Source organism: Pleurodeles waltl, chromosome 3_1 (genome assembly GCF_031143425.1).
Source record: "Pleurodeles waltl isolate 20211129_DDA chromosome 3_1, aPleWal1.hap1.20221129, whole genome shotgun sequence".
NCBI classification, from domain to species: Eukaryota; Metazoa; Chordata; class Amphibia; order Caudata; family Salamandridae; genus Pleurodeles; species Pleurodeles waltl.
In genome coordinates this window covers 74,227,265-74,250,049 of record NC_090440.1, presented here as the reverse complement: position 1 = coordinate 74,250,049, position 22,785 = coordinate 74,227,265, and the positions used below count along the sequence as shown (strand labels likewise).

The following is a 22,785-nucleotide window of genomic DNA, read 5'->3' as shown; positions in this document are numbered from 1 at the left end:
GACTTTGCAAAACTGACAGCTATGCAGAGACTGTGTGAGAGGATAGCAAATGTGGGCATGCTCATCAGAAACCAACCTAAAACTTTACAACTCTTTTTTCTTACAATAATGTTCATCGCACACTGATATTATAAAATATCAAGGCAATAGTCAACTATTGCTATTGGATAAACAAGGTGACCCTATTTCAGGTAGCCATGCACACACAGGAGACCAACTGCTTACTCACTGCTTTTGCTACCATTAATAAAATTCATTTTGTTCAGCCTTACAGTGAACTTGGCAGTTTCCTGCATACAAATTGCTCCAACACTTGAGATATATATAGCAGCACTGATGAACAAATTAGTTATAAAGTGATGAGCGGAAACTTTAAACTAAATACATACTGGAACGCCATGTTCTCCAGTACGCAAATTTTGCATGTATGACCATTTAAAATATTTTGAAATAACTACATCCCAAAATTTGGTCACATAGTGCATAATATGGGTATAAAGCTGATAGAAACTAGTTTTCACTTGACAGATGCCCCTACTAAGTATGAAGAGAGAACATTCTTATAGGAAGTGAACACAGTTCTGTGAAAAGTGCTGGGTGGAAAGTAGTGGAAACTCAAGTGTGTTGGCTTTACTCTCTGTCTGCTAGTATGCTGTGAACCAGCTCTGGAAGATTTCTAAATCCACAGTCATAAAACTTTGACTTCTCTTCAAAACCTGCCAGAAGGTGATGAGTAAACACAGAGTGAATGATTCATAGCTGAAAGAATTGCCTCTTGTTCAGTGACTAGAGTGTAGGTTGAACAACTAGGTGGCTGGACAGTGGAAAAAAACACAACATGAGATTTTGAGTTGAACCTCATATTTGTATTGTTTTACTTATTGTGCATGCATTAGTTAAAATATAGTTTTGTGTATATACACAAAAGAAAGAAACCTTACTTGGTTTCATGAAACAATAATGTGATTTCTTAACGTGCCTGCTTAGCTTTCTTTGCTTGGATTCAGGACTGACTTGTCAAGATGGCTGTTAATCACAGGCCTTCAGATGATCAGATAGTCTTTTTTTCCATTTCTATCATTTGAATGCATATACCACAAAGTGCTGATGGATAGCAAATGTTGGAGCAACTTAGATACAGAAAGACTACTCTGTAGGATACTAGTCTTCAGCTGAATATTGATGAAAAATTGCAGAAGAATTTGATTTTCCTTATAAACAGAATCTCAGCACAAAACAGATTATATACATGTTGCACAACAAGTGTGTCAGTGGTAGATGATGGACTGGCACACAAAGGGTGTCCTTCGTACTATTAATTCACTGCGTCGCAGGTTTTCGCGTAGTGCGTTTGGCCTTTCTTACTGCGTGAAGACGAGCATCAATACCTCTCACACCTGGTACATTTTGCCGAAATATTGATGCCCAGATAAGACTACACTGATTTGTTTCAGTCTTCTAAACATTTCCATAATATGCCACAGAACAGGCATGGCAAATGCAAATCAGTGTCACATTTTACTTTAGATGTGAGCAGCAGAGGACAGGAGTTTAGTCCAAAATTCTACAAAGTTCAGTTTTTATGTCCGGGGTTCATAGAGACTGATGTCATGGTCATATTTTAAAAATTAAAAATAAAATATAAAATGCAGCGCATGCAGATGTAAAAAAAAGAAGTCCATGCAAGTGCTAGATACAGGTCTCTATATCCATAAAGGTCAACGGTACCTTGCACTCATCCACCACCACTGAGTTGTGAGCAGCGTACACACACTGGTTGGAGTTGTTCTCCCGGTGGTTTTTCATGTCGTCGTATACCGACTGAGTCTTGGTCATTTCGATGTCTTGTTGGGTGTGATGTGCATCGATCTCATCCAACTCTGCTTTGGAGAGGTGGTAAACAATGCCGGCACCAAACGAGTCTCCAACCACGTTCACGGAAGTCCTCATTCGGTCTCTGAACAGAATAATTGGCACATAGATTACTTTGCAAAGCATGACACAATGTTTAGGTTGGGGTGACTGAGGATTAAAGAGGCATTAGTTAATACCCTCCTTTGCTTTAAAAAAAAAAGACTTTAGGCCATGCACAGGTGGGACAGTGCTATCCTCATCCTCCCCATCATAGCAAAGACTGTAAAAGAATGGAAATTGGACAACTCCATTATCAATTAGGTGAAGCAAAGTCTCCAATATTGATCCAATTCACATGTTGATCAAGACATGTCTGGGAAGTTCCCCACCTGTTTTTCAATTGGTTTTATTTCTCCAAGGTATGGTTTCCTGACTGGTAATTGATAACTTAAACTGTTGCTTGCGCAACCTGTCTGAATCACACAGCCCTAACCTGGTTTAAGTCAAATTCAATCAACTGGATCACACACTCCACCCCTTAAGTATTACCCATAACTTCCCTGTTCCACATCTGATTCTCTTAACCAATTCCATTCCCTGCTTCTTCATGGCATTTGAGTTCTGAATGCTGTCCAACAAAAAATGGAACCCAAATGTATATTAGAAACCCAACGAAGAACTATTTATATTCACTTGCCAAGATTGCCACAAACTTTTACTCAAAAAGATTCCTTCTATTAAATGGTTCTGCAATAGATGTCCTTCCCACAACATTGAAATCTCTAACCTCATGAGCTGTGCTCTGTAATACAGTGGGTTCTAGGTCTTAGTTAGAAAGCGAACAGGTGACAGAAGGGGATACCCAATATCTTCACAATGGCAACTTGGCCAAAAGGTGATGGGTGACCTGAGGTGGAAGAAGAGTGAGAAGGAGTGTAGATGGCATTGCATTTCTCCAGAGCAGTGTGGGCGGTGTTTCCAACCCTTCTGATGGAGCTGCGCCTGTAGGTGTGGGTGGAGGGTCTATATACCTGGCACGGCATCTACCTTAGGAGAAATGCATAATCCTAGCAGTGCATAATTTAGCTGGAATCTACTTAGGTACCCTTTTTCTAATAATTACTTTGAAGTGAATTTTTTTTTTTCTCTAGTGAGAATCAGCAAGTTTTAACTATAAATGATATTGCAATGAGGCACAACAAAAAGAGCCCTTTGCAGGCCTTTACTCTAAACCACTAGTCTAGGCCTGGTGGTGCTCTGCTGGGTGCTTGTTAAGATTGCATCACTGCAGTGGTGCAACCACCTTCGCTCTGCTGCAATTTTGCTAGGTTCAGGTTATACATATATTAAATACATGCACACATACCTACGTACATGCATATAAGAGACTGGGAAAGGCTGTAGGACTTGAGAGACACTTGCTGTGACAGTAAAGATGAAAATTGTTTGCCCTGTGGTTTTTAGCTGTGATGTGGCAGCCAAATAGACAGAGCAGGGGAGGTTGGAGGCATAGAGTTACAAAGATGGAGGGGCAGAAAACCACAAAATGGAAGGCTGAGAAATCATGAAGTGTCCCCGCTACATGGAGGAAACCATGAATAACCAGCAAATGGAGCAAAGTGATGTAAAAAAACACCAACTCTCCAAATAATGTTCTGGATAAATGAAACAGTTTGTCAGTCTCTGGGGTTAGAAGATTCCTTTTCGGGAGGATGAACTGTCACACCTCATTGATGAAAGGTGTTGATTTCCTTTAGGATGCTCACTGACAGATAAAATGGGGTCTGTTCTTACTCTCTGGAAGTTTAGTTTGGTGTGCAGGGGAGCATGCAGGGCTGCACAAACTTAAAGAAGATGCTTGAAGACTGAGTTTTCAGTGGAAGTGTCTACTAAGGAAGCTACTGCACAAGAGTGCCAGGGACCACTGTCCTTCAGTGGCACTGTCGAAACATTTGGACCGAAGACACAAGGAAGCTACCCAGGCCTAGAAAGGAGCAACACAGAAACACACCCTTCCCCTCAGGAGGATTTCTTGAAAAACTTGTGAGTCCCTGATTGAAAGACTACCAGTATTTATAGCCAATCAAAGATTTTTTTTAGCACGTCGTAGGCTAATTAGATCAATGGCATATGAGTACACATCAGGGAGTATGTTTGTCTGAGTGGAATGTTCTGGATAATTTTGATGTTTTCAGGTGACCATGAGGCAATGTTGGCCAATCAGTGCTGGTCATCCTATCCATCTTCTTGTCCGTGGTCTATCTTTGAGACACATACTTTGGACAAATCAGGGCTCTAGTAAAAACTATCCTGATGAGCATTTAGTTTTCTTGCTTCCTGGAAGAAGGCCAGTTTTGCACCAGATGTCTGCAGAGTCCAGTGGTGTGTATGCCCTCTCAGTCTTCGCCATGTCAATGAGGGGGTGAAGATCTTGGCCCCCCCAGTCTTTAGGATCGGTGTTAGACCTGGCAAACTTGGTGTGGTTTCCATTGTCCTTTTTTGCCTCTGCTTCCCATGTTTGACTGTGTGCTGGGCTTGGTTTTTGCTGGTGTGGGTGCTGTGGGCACTTTACCACCGCTGACCAGTGCTAAAATGCAAGTGCCGTCTATGTAAACTGTATGTGTAATTGGCTTTTCCATGAGTGCCATATTTGACTTACTAGTAAGTCCCTAGTAAAGTGCACTAGAGGTGCCCAGGGCCTGTAAATCAAATGTTACCAGTGGGCCCTCAGCACTGATTGTGCCACCCACATGAGTAGCCCTGTAAACATGGCTCAAACCTGCCACTGTGTGTGCAGTTTTAAACTATTTAAAAATACATCTTTTAAAAATACATCTTTTGGTAAAGTTGCTTTTCAGATTGTAAGTTTGAAAATGCCACTTTTAGAAAGTGGGCCTTTTCTTCCTTAGCCATTCTGTACCACTACCTGCTTGTGTATTTCACGTCTGGGTCAGACTGATAGTTGGACTGTTGTGAATTCCCTCTAGACAGTGACACAAAGGGAGCTGGGGTGTAGCCTGCATATCCTGATGAGTCTCCTGGGCTAGAATGGGGAGGGAGAAGCTGATACTAACACCTGAAAGGGCTGTGCCTGCCCTCACACAATGCAGTCTACAACCCCCTGGTGTGGTCTGGGGCCAGACATGGGCAAGGCAGGATCCTGTGAATAACAGAGACTTTCCTTTGAAGTTTGCCTACTTTAAAGGCAGAAAGGGGTATAAATAGTGGACCAAAACCCCAGATTTTTAGATTACTTCTGGACTCAAGAGGAACCTCTGACAAGGAGAAGAGCTGAAGGAGGAGCACTGCCCCTTTGCCTCTGACTGTGCTTTGCTGGGCTGGCCTGGCCTACAGTTGCAGCTTCTGCCTGAAAAGAGGACAAAGACTGTGCTTTGTGGTATATTCCTACTTGTGAAGTGTCTCCAAGGGCTTGGACTGAGCTTGCCTCCTGTTTTGTAGTCTCAGGGCCATCAAAGATTTCCTCTGCCAGCACCCAGACTCTCTGCTGAGACTCCTACCCTGCCAAGTGGTGCCCACTCCAGTCCCTAGGCCCTTGAAAGGTGAAGCTGGTGGAACCAAGGTGGAAATCCACGCACAGGATCCTTGCTGGGAAAAATTTGACGCACCACCTGCAAACGCGGCTGTAAAAATGACGCATCACCTGCACTGCGCCTGAGAAATCTACGCACCACCTGCATCGCTGCTGGGAGAAATGATGCAACACCCGCTTGCTGCTGCTAAAATCGAAGCAACCCCCACACAGCACGGTTCCTCATCACCGTGTGGCAAGATTTTGCATGCATCATCTCTGGGTGTCAAAATCAATGTGAACCTGCCCAGATCTGAGGTGGCCGTTCGGAAATCGATGCATTGCTCTCTTGCGGGAGACAAAAATGACTCATCGCCTACCTGACCAAGAAGAAACAATGCACGGCCTCACTTGCGATTAAGGAATCGATGTATCGCTGACTTTTCCGATGCACGGTCGCCCATACAGCTTTATTTTTGACACATGCCAGGTACTTTGTGTAACAACCACGCATCCATTGTTTTCTATGGAGTAAGACTCCTATTAATTTGTTGTTGTCGTTTTGGTCATGTTTGATTTAGATAAATATTGGCTATATTTCTAAACTGGTTTGGTCTCAGTTTTGAGGTGTTATCACTGTTTTAGTGTGTGTTGGTACATATACTTTACATATTGCCTCTGAAATAAGCCTGACTGCTTGTGCCAAGCTACCACGGGGCTGTGAGTAGGGGTTATCCTAGGTGTGTATCTCTGTTACCCTGACTAGAGTGAGGGTCCCTGCTTGGACAGAGTGAAAACTCACTGCCAACGACAGGCCCCATTTATAACAATGGGGCAGGCAATGAGGCATTTGCAGATGGAACACAATCATATATAACAACAGCATTTAAATACTGTGAATACCAGAACTTTGTGCTTCTATTCCCGGCACCAATTATCCTATAAGAGGAATCCGTTTCCTTACAGCTCCTTTCTCCTAGACGTTACCCTGCATGGAACTATTTACAGTTGCCACTTTGTTGACATTATTTGGATGGACGTGCATGCAGCTATCCTATCCCTGGATTGTATGCAGGCAGCAATCATAGTCTCTGTGCTCCTCCTGTCGTGATGATGACCTGTTGAATTGTGGAAGGTTGAAACACTGTGGACATTTGCCCAGCTGAAAAAAGATATTTATTGTGCAGCAATAGCTTACTGAAATTTGGGATTTTATTTACATGCATGCATAATATTGAATTCCTTGTTTCTTTTCACTGTTCCCCTGTTTTTATGTGTTGCACTTTGTCGTTCACATGATACCCCACCACCACTGTGTGTTCACTTTTCACATTGAGCACTTTTCCAAATCATATTTGATGCTGCTCCCAAGTGCATATAAAATCAACTGAATACATCTGATTCTGGATTGTATTTGACTATATCTTGTCCCCCTTGCTTCGCTTGTGTTATGATACAGCTGTGTATGCAATACATGGCTTTGCAGCATCGTTAGAGTAACTAGATTAGTTTCTTTCTTACTGATGCACTTTGGGACAGTATTGCTTGATGCCAAGACCATAGAGTCATGCATCTTCCTTCTGTCCTACAACAGTTGATTTTACTTTGATTATGGCTTGGCTTGTCTGACCTTATTTGCCTCTCTTTGAAGTTACACTTAGGTTGCTTTACGGTCTCATCACAGGCCTTTTTTACTTTGTTCCTCCCTTGCCACTGGAAGTGGCTTTATGCAATATCTGCTCTGTAATGGACTTCCCTATATTACCTCTGAGCTAATATCCAACAGGTTTTATTGCATAACAATTTGTTGTACAACACAACTACACTGGAGTTCTACACACCTACAGTTTGTACGTATTCCTATTTTCTTGGTTTTGTGTGATAATTCTGCCAATTCTTACTCCTTTTATTATTATTTCTCCTTATTGTGTCAGTTTCCAAACATTTTTCTTTTATTAACTAGAAATTGGACGGGCAAGCCAATTTTATTCAAAAGAGTTTAATCTCAAAGTGATTAATAAACCCAGGTCAGTTACCAGGGTCTCAGAGTAGTCTGGTTACAAACATAACAGGAAGGGAACAGATAAATAGTAAGGCTGATGAGTTAGAGTAACAGAAGGGTTAATAAAACATTGGGTGTAGAGTTTAAGAGTAAACATAAAATAAAGGAGTTGGGTGGTACAGATAACCTTTTCTTGTTGATTAACACAATGAACTTAGGGAACGAACTATATTTACAATAAAAGTAAACAGTAAATGGTGTAAGAGTTAAAGAGTAAAGAATGTAAAATGAAGGTTGGGGTCTCCCACCATGAAAACAGGGCTTCAATAAAATGAAAAGAAACATGAATTCCTAAATTAAAATACCAGAAAAAAGGTTCTAAGATGCTAAAGAAAATGTAGCTAAAAATCAAGATGCTGACATGAAACACTTGTAGATTAATCTCAAAATTATTGTTAAATCTGAATTAAAAACATGAAACAGGCCTAATGCACTTCAGTTATACTACTCACGCCAATTCTCTTCAAGACCGGGGGCCAGATTTATCATAGTGCTGCATCACCCTTGCGTCTTGCAAAGGGGCACAAGGGTGACGCAACACTAAAGTCACATTTATCAAGCCACCTTGCGTGGCCCTGCACGGCTTGAAAATCTGGGGGAATGCAAGGCAGCGCAACTCACTCCACGCGTGGAGCATGGGTGTTCCCATGCACCCACTCATGAATTTTTGGCACATTCCCAGATATAACATTAGTAGTAGACGTAGGAATGATTCAAAATGCTACCCTTCCCCCCAAAAAAATTATTTCTCCTCGTTTTCTCCTCTTTCTAAGTGTGCTGCATTCTGCAGCACGTGTAGAAAGAGGAAAATGCCTCTGAGGGTAGTGTTTGTGCAGGAAGGTGCCTCTTCCTGCACAAGAACAATCCTGCAAGCAATGCAGGCAGCCTTCTACCAGGATGGGAGACAGCCTGCATTGGTGCTAGGCTGCCAAAATTGCACCATCACAAGGAAAGGACTGGAATGTGCTGTATAATGTTAAATACCATGCTTTGCTGTCCTTCCCCTTTCGTGCAGCACAGCAAGGCGGCTTGCTGTGTTGCGCTACTTGAAAGTATGATAAATCTGGGCCTAGGAATTTAAGCTTTCACCTTTGCCTCAGTCACCTTAGGATGAAATATGGTCGGCTACCATAGTGATGAATCTCTGCATGGTGTGACATGTTTGTCTATGGTCAATTCAGAGAGATTTAAACTGACTTTCTTGGTCACCCCGAGCGAATAGAAGCCTAGCAGCACCGTAATTGTGTGCTACCAACTGTACAATCTGAGGATGTATGCAGCACTCTTTCAACAACTGAACTCTGAGGAGCTAAATAGAACTTCCAGGGATTTGAGAGGAGGAACCAGATGTAAACAGATGGCTATGTTCATATCCAGATGTGTGTGGATAAGTTGGACAAATGCTGGCCCTCCACCATGCACTACATCTTTCTGGCAATAATATTTGATTGCTATTTGGTCATTAGTGACACAAAAGAAATGGACAAGGATGATTAGTGAAAAGAGTCAGATACTTAAGACAATAGATCAGAATACAGCTCAACTGTTTCTAATGGAGCAGCGCCTCATCTGTTCTGCATATGGTTGAACCATTTCTGCAGTGGCACAGTGAGCAAAAAAAGGACTAGAATACAGCTGTAATATATTACCTGTGGCTGAGATCCAGACTTTCTACTCATCACCTTTTTCTATTTCTCAGTGAATGGCCTATGTCCGACAGGAATGCTAAAATGTCAGGACTGTAGCTTACAGTGCTATAGGGACTCCAGCTACAGCAGACTGACGAAGCATGTCAGAAAACAGCCTGGGGCGGCCTGCGTTACAGTTCAAAACAGAGTGTGGCTTAGCGGTTTGATCTAAGAATTGGAGAACAGCCCATGATATTCTGCATATGTTTCGTCCCTGTCTAAAGTTGCACTCTGAGCAAAAGAATGCTGGAACGCATTGATTGCGGCTCCCTTCACAGCACAGAGATCCCCCCCAGAATAGACCAAATGGCCCGTCATCTTCCAAATGACCTGCTAGGTTTGTGAGTATAAGTCCTGGTTAATTACATATCTCCTTAGATTAGTAATGTAGGGTTGTGCTCACCTACAGGGTGTGAAATCAAGTTCTACTTTTACATCTATCTACAATATGACTTCCTTTGTTTGCATCCTTAAAGAAAAGTCCCACTATACATGTCTTCAAAGAGTTTGACAGACCCAGGCATGTGCTCTAGAGTGGCTCTTGCCAACATGGTACAGTTTTATGGTACTTATTCATGAGTTTGGGGAATGGCTCCAGTTGAACCCATGCCTGGACTGGTGGAGACTTCGAGCTCTCAACAGGGCACTGGAACTTTCCAGTATATATTCTGCTATTCTTTCTGTATACTTTGATGCTTGGTGACCACGGTAGACCTCCCTGCCCTTGAAGGTGGTATGCAGATGTCTATTCAGCCATGTCCTCCATGGCTTCTGCTGAATGTATAAAGGGAACATCACCGTGGGACATTACCTCTATTGACTGTTGGCATCACACAATCCTGGCACTGAATAAAATACCTCTTTATGTTTTACAGGTGCCCTTTCTTCTCTCTGCTTGGGTTCTGCACAGTCCCATGAAACCTGGATGTGTGCCATGGCAGTGATATTTCCGCCAGCTTCAGCTGGGTGTTCCAGGTGCTGGCTACTTCCACTCTTGGATGGCATCCAGTGCTTGGCACAAGGTACAAGGCTGGCGCAACCTCTACCTGGCAACCTTTAGATATATCTTGATCCTCTTGCTCAGTGCTGATGATAATTAAAGAGCTGTAAGGATCTCATTGTCTCCTACACGGTCGCCTACTTGTTGCCTTCCTTCCGAATGTCATTCTAAATCTGATTCGCAGGTGTTCCTGGAGTTTAAAATCTCCCACGTTCTCAGGTTTTCACACTTCATAAAAACTCCACACCTGCAGTACTTACCTCCAAGAGACAGCTTGTTTCTGTATTAGGTGCAAGAGCTCAAGAATCCCTTTTTATTTTTGTGTCTATAGGAACAAAACATAATTTACTTCACCACAGCATGTATCAGTGTAAAGGAGGTTATAGATAATAGAACCTGCGAAATATGGATATTACACACTTGAGCCATCTTTATGTGTTGGCCAGAATTATCATAGGGGGTTACTGGGTCCTGCTTAAATGATTCCAGGCAGTATCATCCTATTAAAATTCCATTATGAAATAATTGCTCTGGAATGGGAAATATCCATATGTACATGGAATTTCCAGGTCCTTTTGGGCACATCACAGATTTGGGACTGCTCAGGTTTACAGACTTGTCAACCTGTGAATCTTTTTTTGCAGTGTGAGGAGGGGCGGGCCTTAGAGGGGATGGAGCCTTGAAGGGGCGGGGCTTAGTGCTGAGCTCAACCCAAGGCATTTTTATTCACTGCTTCTAAGCCCCGTCCCCAAAACCTTATTCAACCCACCAATATCAAAATAAAGCTTTTCAGGCTGCAGCCTATGTCCTGGAAAGGTTTCACACCTTGTAAGGGACATCGGCTGTGCAGAACATCAAAACAATTAGCTAGAAACCTGCTCTCTACAGGGTTTTCCAGCTAATTGTTTGCACACCGTGTGATATCAGCTCCTCACTGCGTGATCGTGTGATGGGAGACGATATTGTGTGACACATAGTGGCACCATGTGAGTTGGAAGGTCTGGGTTTACTCGGTGCTTTAAATGGGAAATATAGAAGTGCGCGTGCTCACTATTTAGAGTACCTGTTTGCTCCTGAGAAGTGCTGGTACTCTACCTTAAAATCTACTGCAGCAGGTGTTGAGAAGTGCAGGTACCCTCCCTTTCTATTTAAAGAACTGCAGGTACTCAGTACCGGACAGTACCTGCCCATTTAAAGCACTGGGTTTACTACCAGCTTTGAGCAAGTGTTACATTCAAGGGAGGGTGGGGGTAATCTCACCACCACATGAAGCCTCCAAGATTAAAAATAGACAACTGTTATGAAACTCCATGTAGGTGAGCATAGAATTATGCTGGACAGCCCTAGGCACCTACATTAGAGCACAATAGAGGGGGTTGGTTTGCTATGCACAATTCACTTCTTAAGAGGGAGACACACAAGTGTATCAATTCTGAGTTGGATGCAGGAAGGCACGGTGAAACAGACTCAGGGAAATGTGGCTCTTGACTAAGAGTCTGCCTTTGTGACTCAGAAACCTGGATTCTTACCCTGGCTCCTCAAGTAGAGTAAATAGGTTATCTCCCCATCTCCACACATGCCCCCAATAGTCCCTAAGCATGCTCTACAAGCCCACGTGATCCTATCTGCAGCCTCCAAACACCTACAACCAGTACCCTCCCCCCCACCAGGTCACATGTGCTACCTGCATAGAGCAGATGGTAAAGGTGTGCAGAATAGTCTAGAAACATCAATTTTATGATCCAGTAAGGTTATACCCATTCCAGGACTAAATTTCCTGGTAAATGCAGGAACGATTTGAAGGAGGGAACGGAAAGGAATGGAATAAGAGAAAAGTTACCATATTACTCTATGTCATCACGAACAACAGGGTCCAGTTGCAGGCTTTCCTTTTACAAATTGTTATTTTTTGCTGTGTTAGTCAAAATCATCCAGCTTAAATGAACAATGACTACAACTCCCAGAATGCTTTAGGATATTAAGTGATAGCCCAGGGCTACAAAGGGATGCCCAGGAAGACTTGGAGTTATCTGATAACTGTAGAGGAAGAGGATAGGCATCATGAGTGGAAAACAAGATGGGGAGGCTGAACTTGATTGAGGACCTCAACAGAGCCTTGCCTCCAGTCTGTCCTTGCTGAGCCTTGAGATCCTGCCCACTTACAGACCCATGCAGCACCTAGAGGCAGTCTACACACTTGTGGCACTACGTCATTTCTGTTCCAAATTTCCATGGCTACTTCCCTATGTAAATAAATATATGAGAAATGATATTGATATTCAGACAGTACTCAAATGCACACAATTGGAAAAGATAACACTACTTACAGGAACCAGTCAACTGCAACAAGTAAACTGATGTCTTGAGTAGGGAGGCCCACTGCGGTGAGGATGAGCAGCATGGTGACCAGGCCAGCACTGGGGATGCTGGCCGCGCCAACGCTGGCCAGGGTGGCGGTCAAGCTGCAAATACAAAGACAGCAGAGTGGCATCACCTTCAGTAACCAAGCCCAATGTCCCATAAACAACACTGCGTAAACCACATGTACGAATATATATATTGGGCCTTATTACGACCTTAACGGAGGGGTTTCCTCCGTTACAAATGTGACGGATATCCCGTCCGCCGTTTTACAATCTCCATTGAATATAATGGAATCAGAATACTGCCAACGGGATAGCCGCCACATTTGTGATGGAGGGAATCCCTCCGTCAAGGTAGTAATAAGGCCCATAGAGTGTTAAGGATGCTACAGGGCAACCAATATACGAGAGCTAGAGTTGTATTTCGTCATCTTGGTCAGAAATGTCACCTGTCAACAGGAGGAGGGCTGGACATATCATTGTTTTAGTTTGTTCTGAAAGGGGGGTGGGGTCATTGTACTGATACTCAAAGTCAAGCAAAGTCATTAGTAGAGGCTGCCCTAATGCTCTGAAAAATGTGAATCCACAGAAATACTTTCAAATTTTCCCAGGGAAATAGGCCACGATCTGGTATGTAAACCCAAAAAACCTGGGGAAGCACGGCGAGCATGCTTACTAATGTTATTTAATTTGACAACAAACATATTCAACCGTACACATTTAACTCACCGTGCATCTTTCATAGTTCCTGCATCTTTACAAAGCAAGCAACATTAAATAAGTACGGTTGCCAAACTTTCTGCAAATTCAGATGCCTCACGCCGCCGTTACAGCACACATGGATTTGCTAAACTGAGCCACAGAAGTTATAAGGGAGTGTAGAGTGGGTGACCTTGGCTGAGCAACATCCTTGCAAAGACTCATTATGCAGATGCCCGCTGCTCCACCCAGCCTATATCTCAGCTGAGATGTCATCCTCAAAAATAAAGGCCCTCTTTATGAGTCTGGCAGGTGGCGGTCCCACCGCCAATAGGCTGGCAGTGGGACTGCCACAGTATGACCACGGTCGGACCACCGACAATGCCAGGCTGCTGCAAGCCGGCAGCCTAGCGGCCCCGGTGGTTTTCATTCTAAAGGGCAGCGCTGCTTGCAGCATCTCCCTGGGGATTATGAGTCCCCATCTGTCAGGCTTTCCATGGCGGTTTACAACACCATGGAAAGGCTGGCGGAATGGGGTACTTGGGGGGCCCCTGCAATGCCCATGCACTTGGCATTGCAGGGGCCCCCATGCACAGCCACGTAGCGCATTACACTGCTTGAATTACGGGCAGTAGAATGTGCGACAGGTGCTGCTCCACCCACTGCACCGCCACATTGGCGCCGACATCATTTGGAGCCAGCGTCTTTGTTAAGGCCCTGCGGTGAAGTCCTATTAAGGCCGGCGGGATTCAGGATGCACAGGTGGTCTGAAGGCGGGAAGAGTTTGGCCACCCGCCAAACTGTTAATGAGGGCCAAAGTAACTCCTCTGTCAGTTTCCAGCATTGTTGCTAACTTATGCTGGTGCTCACACAAACTCTTTGTTTTGCTCTTCTATTTTCATCAGTCATGTGATTCTGCTTACTTATCAATCTGTTCAAAACGCAGCTCTTAAAAACAGCAATACTACTATTCTAAGAGCTATATAAAAAGATCCGGATATAAAAAACAAAGCTTTCTTATTCTGAAAACAAGTGAACCAAGTCACCTCGAGTAACAAGTGATCCAAGTGCCACACCTAAAGCAAACGGAGGAACGAGCACCGAACATCCAGGGATGGTCAGAACTCCTAATCAAAGGGCTGAAATCATCAAATCATCATCTCCACAATCAAAGCTAAAAGAAATATGTACCCTGGTGCCTTCAAAAGTGAAGTATTGCCTGTCACTCCACTGCATTAAGTACCAACGGGACAGCACATCAGAAGCAGAATTGTTTTCTAGAAAACTACTCGCTCACTATTTAATGCAATATCTGGAATCAGATAGCGAGAGGCAATTAAATTCAATTTTACAGGCAAAAATAAGCTTACATTGGCCTGGGAACTTGGAGTAGGGCAGGGAGGCCCGCCAAAGTATTGCACAAAGGACCAAATTTACTAAGATTTGGTGCAACGCAGAAAGACAACTTGCTGTGCTGCATCAAATGTAGAGTGCAGGAATGCACCATAATTACTAACATTTGGCGTATTCCTGCTCTCTTTCTCTGCACTGGCGTACATGCCAATCGCCAACACAGGCACTATTGCGCCATGGTACAATGGTGCCTGCGTTCGCAGCAGGATTGTTGTTGTTCCATCTTCATGCACAAAAACAATCCTTAAAGGCATTTTCCTCTTTCTACGTGTGTAACACACATAGAAAGAGTACATCAAGAGGAGAAATAAACATATTTGTACTCGTTACCCTTCACCTGGGAAGGCGTAACATTTTGACACATTCCCAGGATTAGTAAATCTGAAAATGTGCCACAAAATGGGTGAATATATGGGAACACCCACACTCCACACCTGGAATGACTTCTGTTAGAAATGGGGTCTTTGGTTGGCACACAGGATAACCTCTGTCCAACCAAGGACCCTCACTCTAGTCAGGGTAAAGGAGAATCACCCTCAGTTAACCCCCGCTCACCCCCTTGGTAGCTTGGCACGAGCAGGCAGGCTTAACTTCAGAAGCAAAGTGTAAAGTATTTGTACCAACACACACAGTAACTCAGTGAAAACACTACAAATTGACACAACACAGGTTTAGAAAAATAGGTAATCTAAACAAAACAAGACTCTCAGCAGAAAGTCCAGGTGCTGGCAGAAAGAAATCTTTGATATCCTTGAGACTTTCAAAAACAGGAGGCAAGCTCAGTTCAAGCCCTTGGAGATTCTTCACCGGTGGGAAGTCACACAAAAGTCAGTCTTTGTCCTCTCTCAGGCAGAAGCAGCTACTGCAGGCCAACCCACCAAAGCACAGTCACAGGCAAAGGGCAGTACTCCTCCTCCAGCTTCTCCAGCTCTTCTCCTTGGCAGAGGTTTGCCTTGGTTCCAGAAGTAATCTGATTTTCAGAGGTTTTGGGTGCTCTTCTTATACCCCTTTCTGCCTTTGGAGTAGGCCTACTTCAAAGAGAAGTCTGTGTTGTTTACAAGATCCTGCTTTGGCCAGGCCAGACCCCAGACACACACCAGGGGGTTGGAGACTGCACTGTGTAAGTGGCCACTCCTCCTCTCCCTCCTAGCACAGATGGCTCATCAGGATATGCAGACTACACCCCAGCCCCCTTTGTGTCACTGTCTAGAGGAGAGGTGAAAACAGCCCAACTGTCAAACTGACCCAGACAGGGAATCCACAAACAACTGTAGTCACAGAATGGTTTAAGCAAGAAAATGCCTACTTTCTAAAAGTGGCTTTTTCAAACACGTAATCTAAAAAAAAACTTCACTAAAAGATGTATTTTTAAATTGTGAGTTCAGATACCCCAAACTCCACATGTCTATCTCCTCTCAAAGGGAATGTAAGCTTTAATTATATTAAACGGCAGCCCTCATGTTAACCTATGAGAGAGACAGGCCTTGCAACAGTGAAAAGCAAATTTGGCAGTATTTCACTGCCAGGGCATGTAAAACACATAAGTACATGTCCCACCTTTAACATACACTGCAACCTGCCCATGGGGCGACCTAGAGCCTACCTTAGGGGTGCCTTACATGTATACAAAAAGTGAAGGTTAAGGCCTGGCAAGTGGGTACACTTGTCAAGTCGAATTGTCAGTTTAAAACTGCACACATACAATCCATGTTTACAGGGCTACTAATGTGGGGGGGGGGAGGCACAACCAGTGCTGCAGGTCCACTAGTAGCATTTGATTTACAGGCCCTGGCACCTCTAGTGCACTTTACTAGGGACTTACTAGTAAATCAAATATGCCAATCATGGATAAGCTGATGTACACATACAATTTATACAGGGACCATTTACACTTTAGCACTGGTCAGCAGTGATAAAGTGTCCAGAGCAAACAAAACAGCAAAAACAGAGTCCAGCACACAGAAACAACTTGGGAAGTAGAGGCAAAAACGTTAGGGGAGACCATGCCGATGATGACAAGTCTAACAACTTCCCAATGCAGAGTAACGCAAGTCAGCAACTTGCACTGCCTTGCTTTACTCCAGATTTACTATGCCACACATAGCCACTCAAGATGGCTATGTGTGGCATAGTATATCTGATCTAAGGGCTCGCATTCAAATCTTAACTCTACTGTCTCTCTGCACCTTGCAGATTTCTTTGATTATTTCAGGGCCAGGCATTTATTCATCATTGGAAGTAGCTGAGATGAACCTAGCATCAGTTACCTTGCTGATAGAGCAAAGCTTGGCTGGCTCAAACTCCAAGTGGTTAGCTTGATCTCTGGGTTCAGGTAATGCACAGCAAAATGCTTCAATTTATGTTTTGTCTTTTTCTCTCCCATCAAAAGCACAGGGTGAACTAGATTCCAATCACCGGGAAAGAGGAAAACCCCAACACAATGTCTTGAACCATCCATTATCATCAATGTCACCAATCAAAATATTTTTATCTAAATCTTCTGGGGAACAATAACAGGCATACCAAGACGTTAGTGTCAGAACAGATATTACTTTCTTGATCTAGTGATCTACTGATTTATCTGCAGACTTAGGACTCTTTTCAGTACTATGGCCTTCCTTTGAGACTCAGGTGAGGACTTGGGGTGAGAAGTTTTGCAATGGCCAGAAACTTCTCATCTGTGTATTTCTTTCAAACAGGGTCTGAGAAAAAAAATTCAAATACAGGGACCTAATAGAGGTTTCTGCGGCGCAGGGAGGGGACTCTTCAAGGGCTCCTCAACCCTTCAGGAAGGCCCCCCTTTACCCCAAGGCCAATGTATAGTTGTGAGATAAGGGAGACTCAGGGGCCCCTCATCAGATTTTGTGGGGGGTATCATTTTGCAGTGCAGCACTGGTCAAGTAAGTTGACTAAATATATGGAGTTACTCTTTATATATTTATGGACTTCTTTACATTTTGTCACTAAACAAGTAGGTCTTTCTCGTGAGGGAATCTTCTTAAATGGGCCCAAGTCTCTCTATAGTCATAATCATTGAGTTTTATCAAGGCGGCCACGAATGGCTAACCTCGACAGCCCATCACAGGGAAAGCGTAGCAGTGTTGTATCGTTGACTCCTCTCCACTCCACACATGTTCCTTCAAGTAAGAGTTTGCCAGGACAGCTTTGCTTCCTCCCAAAACTGCTTCAAAAGCTGCAACCGCGCTCCACTTTGAGGGCAGTATCATTATTTGTGGCAACGGTAGCAGCATGCCTTGTGTACCTTGGCAATTTTTGTAAACTTAAAACCATCATACTAAAAGCATTGCAAAAACTCAAATTATAATTATAGGTTTAAAGCGCAATCATACGCTAACCCACAAAAACATATAGGCGCTTAGGAAAGTTGATGAAAACAAATATCATGGGTGGAAAAATAAATACTTAAAAGAAAGCAATTTAAATTGTTGTCAACCAGTGGTAGTCGGTAGTTTTACGGGGGGGGGACAGAGGAGACGGAGGTTATAAATGCACACATACACCTCACCCACACCCATTCATTCAAGCACGCACTCACACAGCCGTTCACAGCACTCACCAATAAATACACATACATTCATACATGCATAAATTACCTCAGGGAAGCCTTGGAGGTCCCAGGAGAGTTGGGACTGCTGCCTTCCCTCATTGGCTGGGAAGGCAGCAGTCCCAATCTCAACACAGAGTGGGATGGGGTCAATGGGACTGCTGACCCCACCGCACTCTGTGATGAGGTGTCACTGATTGACACTCTGCCCTGGGCACCTAAAGACATAAAACCTGAAGCACCCAGGCCAAAGGCAATCAGTGATGCTCCTCCTCGTCACGAGGGGGAGGGCCTCGAAGCACTTTTGCTAGGCTGAAGAGTTCACACCCATAGGGCTGTGTCCTCTTCAGCTCAGCAAAGTTCAGCAGAAGTCTGTATGGCTGACGTTTGTTCAGCCTGACAAACACTCTGTTAGGAAAAAAGTGGGGGGCCAGGCCCCTCAGCCCGTGCAGACTATTGTCAAAAGTCTTTTGAAATTCAAAAAAGTGTTGTGTGTATGGATGGACCATGGCTAATGCAAAATCATACTGAAAGGCCACTACGGACAGTCAGTAGTTGTCTCCTTATGTAAAGCAGAGATGGGGTAACTGGCATAATATTCTCTAGTGTAATTACTCATAATTACAACAAATGGCTTTGAATTGTGCATTATTACGTGAAAAGCGTAATGAAGCATTTAGAGCTTTTTTCTTAGTGAAAATACACCTGTGAATCCAAAATGGGTCAATGATGCATTTTGGGCTAAGAAAATTGCACTAGGCGCTACAGGACACAACAGCAGGAGCAGGCGGCCACTTGCGCTCGTTTAGTTCGCTGTTCCTGTGCTCCTGCGGTAGGATTTCTATCCCAAATTAGTCTTAATTACTCCAGCTGGCATAATTGCGCATTTTTGGTAATTTTGCATCACACGAGTTATGGATAATTACTGAAATTATTCCAATTGCTCCGGCATAATACACATTTGGCCCAGGTCTAGTGTAAAGTGACTCTAAGTGCAATCCATGATGCAGTACAAAGTCTTTTTTTCATGTCAGTATGATACTGTGGTATTAAAATAGAAATTATCCTTTGCAATGTACAAATAAATGTGTGAATGTGCATTTATAAGTACAAAGGATTCTTTTAGAATATAGAGCATTCTTTTCAGACAGGCATTCTGTATTAACTCTCCTATTCTCTCTGATGAAATTTGGAATGGATGCTTCTCTGTCTACTTAAAATTAGAAGAGAAAATTCTTGTCACACCTGACTGTCACGATCTGTCCACCATCCAACACGATGCCATTCATCTGAGCGATAAAAATAGCTGCCACTGCCTCGTACAGAGCGGTCCCGTCCATGTTGATGGTGGCGCCAACTGGAAGCACGAACCGCGTCACACGTCGGTCGATGTGGAGGTTTTCTTCCAGGCATCGGAAAGTCACTGGCAGGGTTCCAGCACTGGAATATAGGGACAAAAATAGCTTATTCTTACACACAGACCCAATCAATTCAGTGCAATTATAGTGCAATCCCCTGACATTAGGATTTTGTAGGGTCAATACAATGGGTGGTTTACTCCCTCTCTGCCAGCCTGTGTGTCAAAACTACACCCAAATAAATCTAAATGTCCCCTTACTTGGCGTGGGCGATGGCTGCAGTTTTCAGGCTTTGCACTCGGAAGGTCGTGGGTGAACAAAGACTGTCTTAGGCCATAGAGCAAGGCAGCCCGGTGCCAGGATTTGCCATCCCCCCCCACACAATTGCTTTTTAAAATAAATACTTAGTGTTTGGTGGATTTCTTTACTCCTTGAGTTGACAAATTGGGGGTAAATTCAGGCAATATGCACCTGGAAACAGAATGACTGGTGGCTGTAGGTCAGGCTCCATGAAAGGACAGGGGATTCCTCCATGAATGTCTTTTTTTGGTCACTGGTCCCTGTGATCTGGTGGCCTGTCTGCCCCCCCTTGGGAAGGTAGTTTAGGGATAAGCTATCAGATCTGTCCTCAGGGGTCATGAAGACTGCTAGACACCAAGAATTGATGTTCAAAGGGAAGTGATGATGGGCTAGCCAACAGAGTGTCTGGAAACTAGGGGTAAGGAAGGATATAAAACAATGCCAGCCTGGACTGCTCTTCCCACCCATCACTTTATTTCAAATAGTTTTCCTGTGTCTTGTGGGGCTTTTGCAACATGGGGGTGGGCAGGCGTGGGGTAAACTTCCAAATCGATTCCCAGGTGGGGCAGAAAAATTTGCTAGCCTTAGGGATGGGGGTGGACAGCTCGATGCTAGGAAGGGCTTGTCCATTCTCTTTTTAAAAGAAGTATTTTTGCTGGTGTCTGGTGGGGGAAAGTCACCACAGTGTCTCTCTATGGGGCGCTGAAAGATTGCATAAGAGCATTAGGGTGGCCCAATGCCAGGCAGATCCGGTTCCCCATCAATTTAATTTTTTTTTTTAATATATATTTATCTAGAGAGTCTATTGGGCTTTTGGTCCCCCGGGTGGGCAGATTGAGGGATGTAGCAGAAAGGCAGTGTAAATCCCCAAATCTGCCAACTCCGGGGGAGGGGGAGTACAAACAGATTGTCTAAGTGTTGGGAGGGGCTGCCACTAAATTGCAAGAAAGATCACCCCCAACTTATTCTTTTAAAAAATATATATTTTCCGTGTTTTGGTCTTTGGGCCCTGCTGGGTGGGCAGATTGGGGGACGGGGCAGAAAGACTGTGTAGGAGTCAAGTGGAGTGAGGGAAACCAGATGCCAGTCAGGCCGGCCGCACACATTTTAATATTATTTTCCTGGTGTCTAGTGCATTTTCTGTCTTTAAGGAAGACAAATTGGGGATAAATGCCCCAATCTGCCCCAGGAGGAAGACTGTGTGCATCATGGGTGGTGGAGGGTGTGTTAGCTCATGCTTTGGAGAGGCATTCTGCCCATCATTTATTTTGCTGGTGATCCAGTGGAGTGGATTCCAACTCAGAGATCACCATCATGGGGCAAGAACAGGAATTCATTATGGAGAAGGAGAAATATTATTGGAAAGGGAGGAGTCCATATCATTTTTACAGTTAATTTAACATTTTTGTACAAGGTACTTTGCTCTGAGGACGTTTTGCTCTACGGTGAATTTACTCTGTTTAATGCTTCGGCAAATCAATAATAACTATTTTGCATGCATTCATTAATCAGCAGTTGGAGATGTCTGTTGTGGTTGCAATGGCAGCAACCTACTGTACTCATCTATCTTTTGTATATCAAAAATATGATAATGTGTTCTATATAGTGCCTAGTAAATTAACACATATAGCTTATTCGTGGGTTACCCTATGCATTCCTTCTCTGAACCAGATGCCCACATCTTCTGGATTTACCTGAAGAAACACACTGTGGAAGTCTCAGCTCATCATTCTAAGTTTTTGCTGGCATTCCACTGTTCTCAGTTCTGAAGAAGGAATGCAGGTTAAGACCCCCTATTAACTACAGGCTCTTAAATAGTTTCGCAATCAAAGCAGTTACCCACCTTAATGAAAAGATTGAATAGGCTGTTTTATCTACACTACATGCTTTTTATGTGGCACAATAACAGAACATTGAGTCAATGGATAAGAATTTCTGCCCCAGGGCTAGGAGCAGTCAAACATGGATGTGCATATCAGTTGTATGTTTTCCAGCATCCCAAGGTAATGGAAACCAATTTTGGTCCGGCAAGCTTTTGTGACATTGTAAGATGGGCACTCAGTAACAAGAATGGAAATGTATTTATTAAGCAAGAAATTAGCATATGCGGAAGAAATGCTGTATATAGCAAAAGAATGACAGTCCATATGGATGGCAATACATGTATTTCGTGGTAGAAACATAGAATTCTGTAGGTAATGTTTGCAAAGACACAAGTATCATGAAACACAAGAATAAAGTAATAATAGTAAATAATTATTATTATTTCTGGAAATACCACCTCATAGCTACTAAAACATGTAAGTGAAATAAAAGTACTGTGAAGTGACCAGCGCTGACACACGTCATCATAGAGCCTTTCTCATGTAGGCAGACCTATTGGCTTTCCTTGTGTTTTTACGTTTTTTCTCAGGGTTTTATGCAATGTATTTGGAACCTAAGGTCTCTGTCTATCTCGGGGTTACATGAATGTAATCCAGAAAAGCAAATAAAGCACGTTCCAATGGTTTAAGATCACTTTCACTAAAATTGTTTGTTTGCAACTGTAGGCTCACTCTCTTTGAAGAAGAAACCCTTAGGAGACGTCTCGAAGTCCTTACGCTTTTTCGGACATTGGGAACTGAGCATGGGAAGGCAAGTTTTGGAAGGCCTGGGTGATGGAAACAGTGATCCTATAGTCGGTTTTTCAACAAGAATAGATCTATCATACTGTGGTGGCCCTGGGCTCCCAAAACCAGTGCCCGTGCCTACACCAGCACAGCCAGCATCCAGAAGTGTGGAATAATGCACATTCAAAGGGGTAAGCCTGTGCGCCAGCCGGATGGTATTTGTTTCAGATGGTTAGAGAACTATCTTGTTCTGTGCTAAGTAGGTTTTCATAGACCACTGTATAATACCTTTCAAAATGTTAAGGTGCTAGGTGGTTAACTGAAAACAAGTTTATGGACACAAAT

At 43.5% G+C, this 22,785-nt stretch overlaps 1 protein-coding gene across 2 annotated transcripts in view; it reads right to left on the bottom strand.

Moving 5' to 3' along the window:
• SLC1A2 (solute carrier family 1 member 2) overlaps positions 1 to 22,785 on the bottom strand; it is a 266,017-nt gene that overhangs the window by 14,632 nt on the left and 228,600 nt on the right. For both annotated transcript variants that reach the window (XM_069221837.1, XM_069221836.1), the window contains 3 exons: positions 19,419 to 19,613; positions 12,461 to 12,595; positions 1,729 to 1,957 (listed from right to left, as the gene is read on the bottom strand). In XM_069221837.1, coding sequence (XP_069077938.1) covers positions 1,729 to 1,957; positions 12,461 to 12,595; positions 19,419 to 19,613 — 559 coding nt within the window. The remainder of the gene's footprint in view (positions 1 to 1,728; positions 1,958 to 12,460; positions 12,596 to 19,418; positions 19,614 to 22,785) is intronic.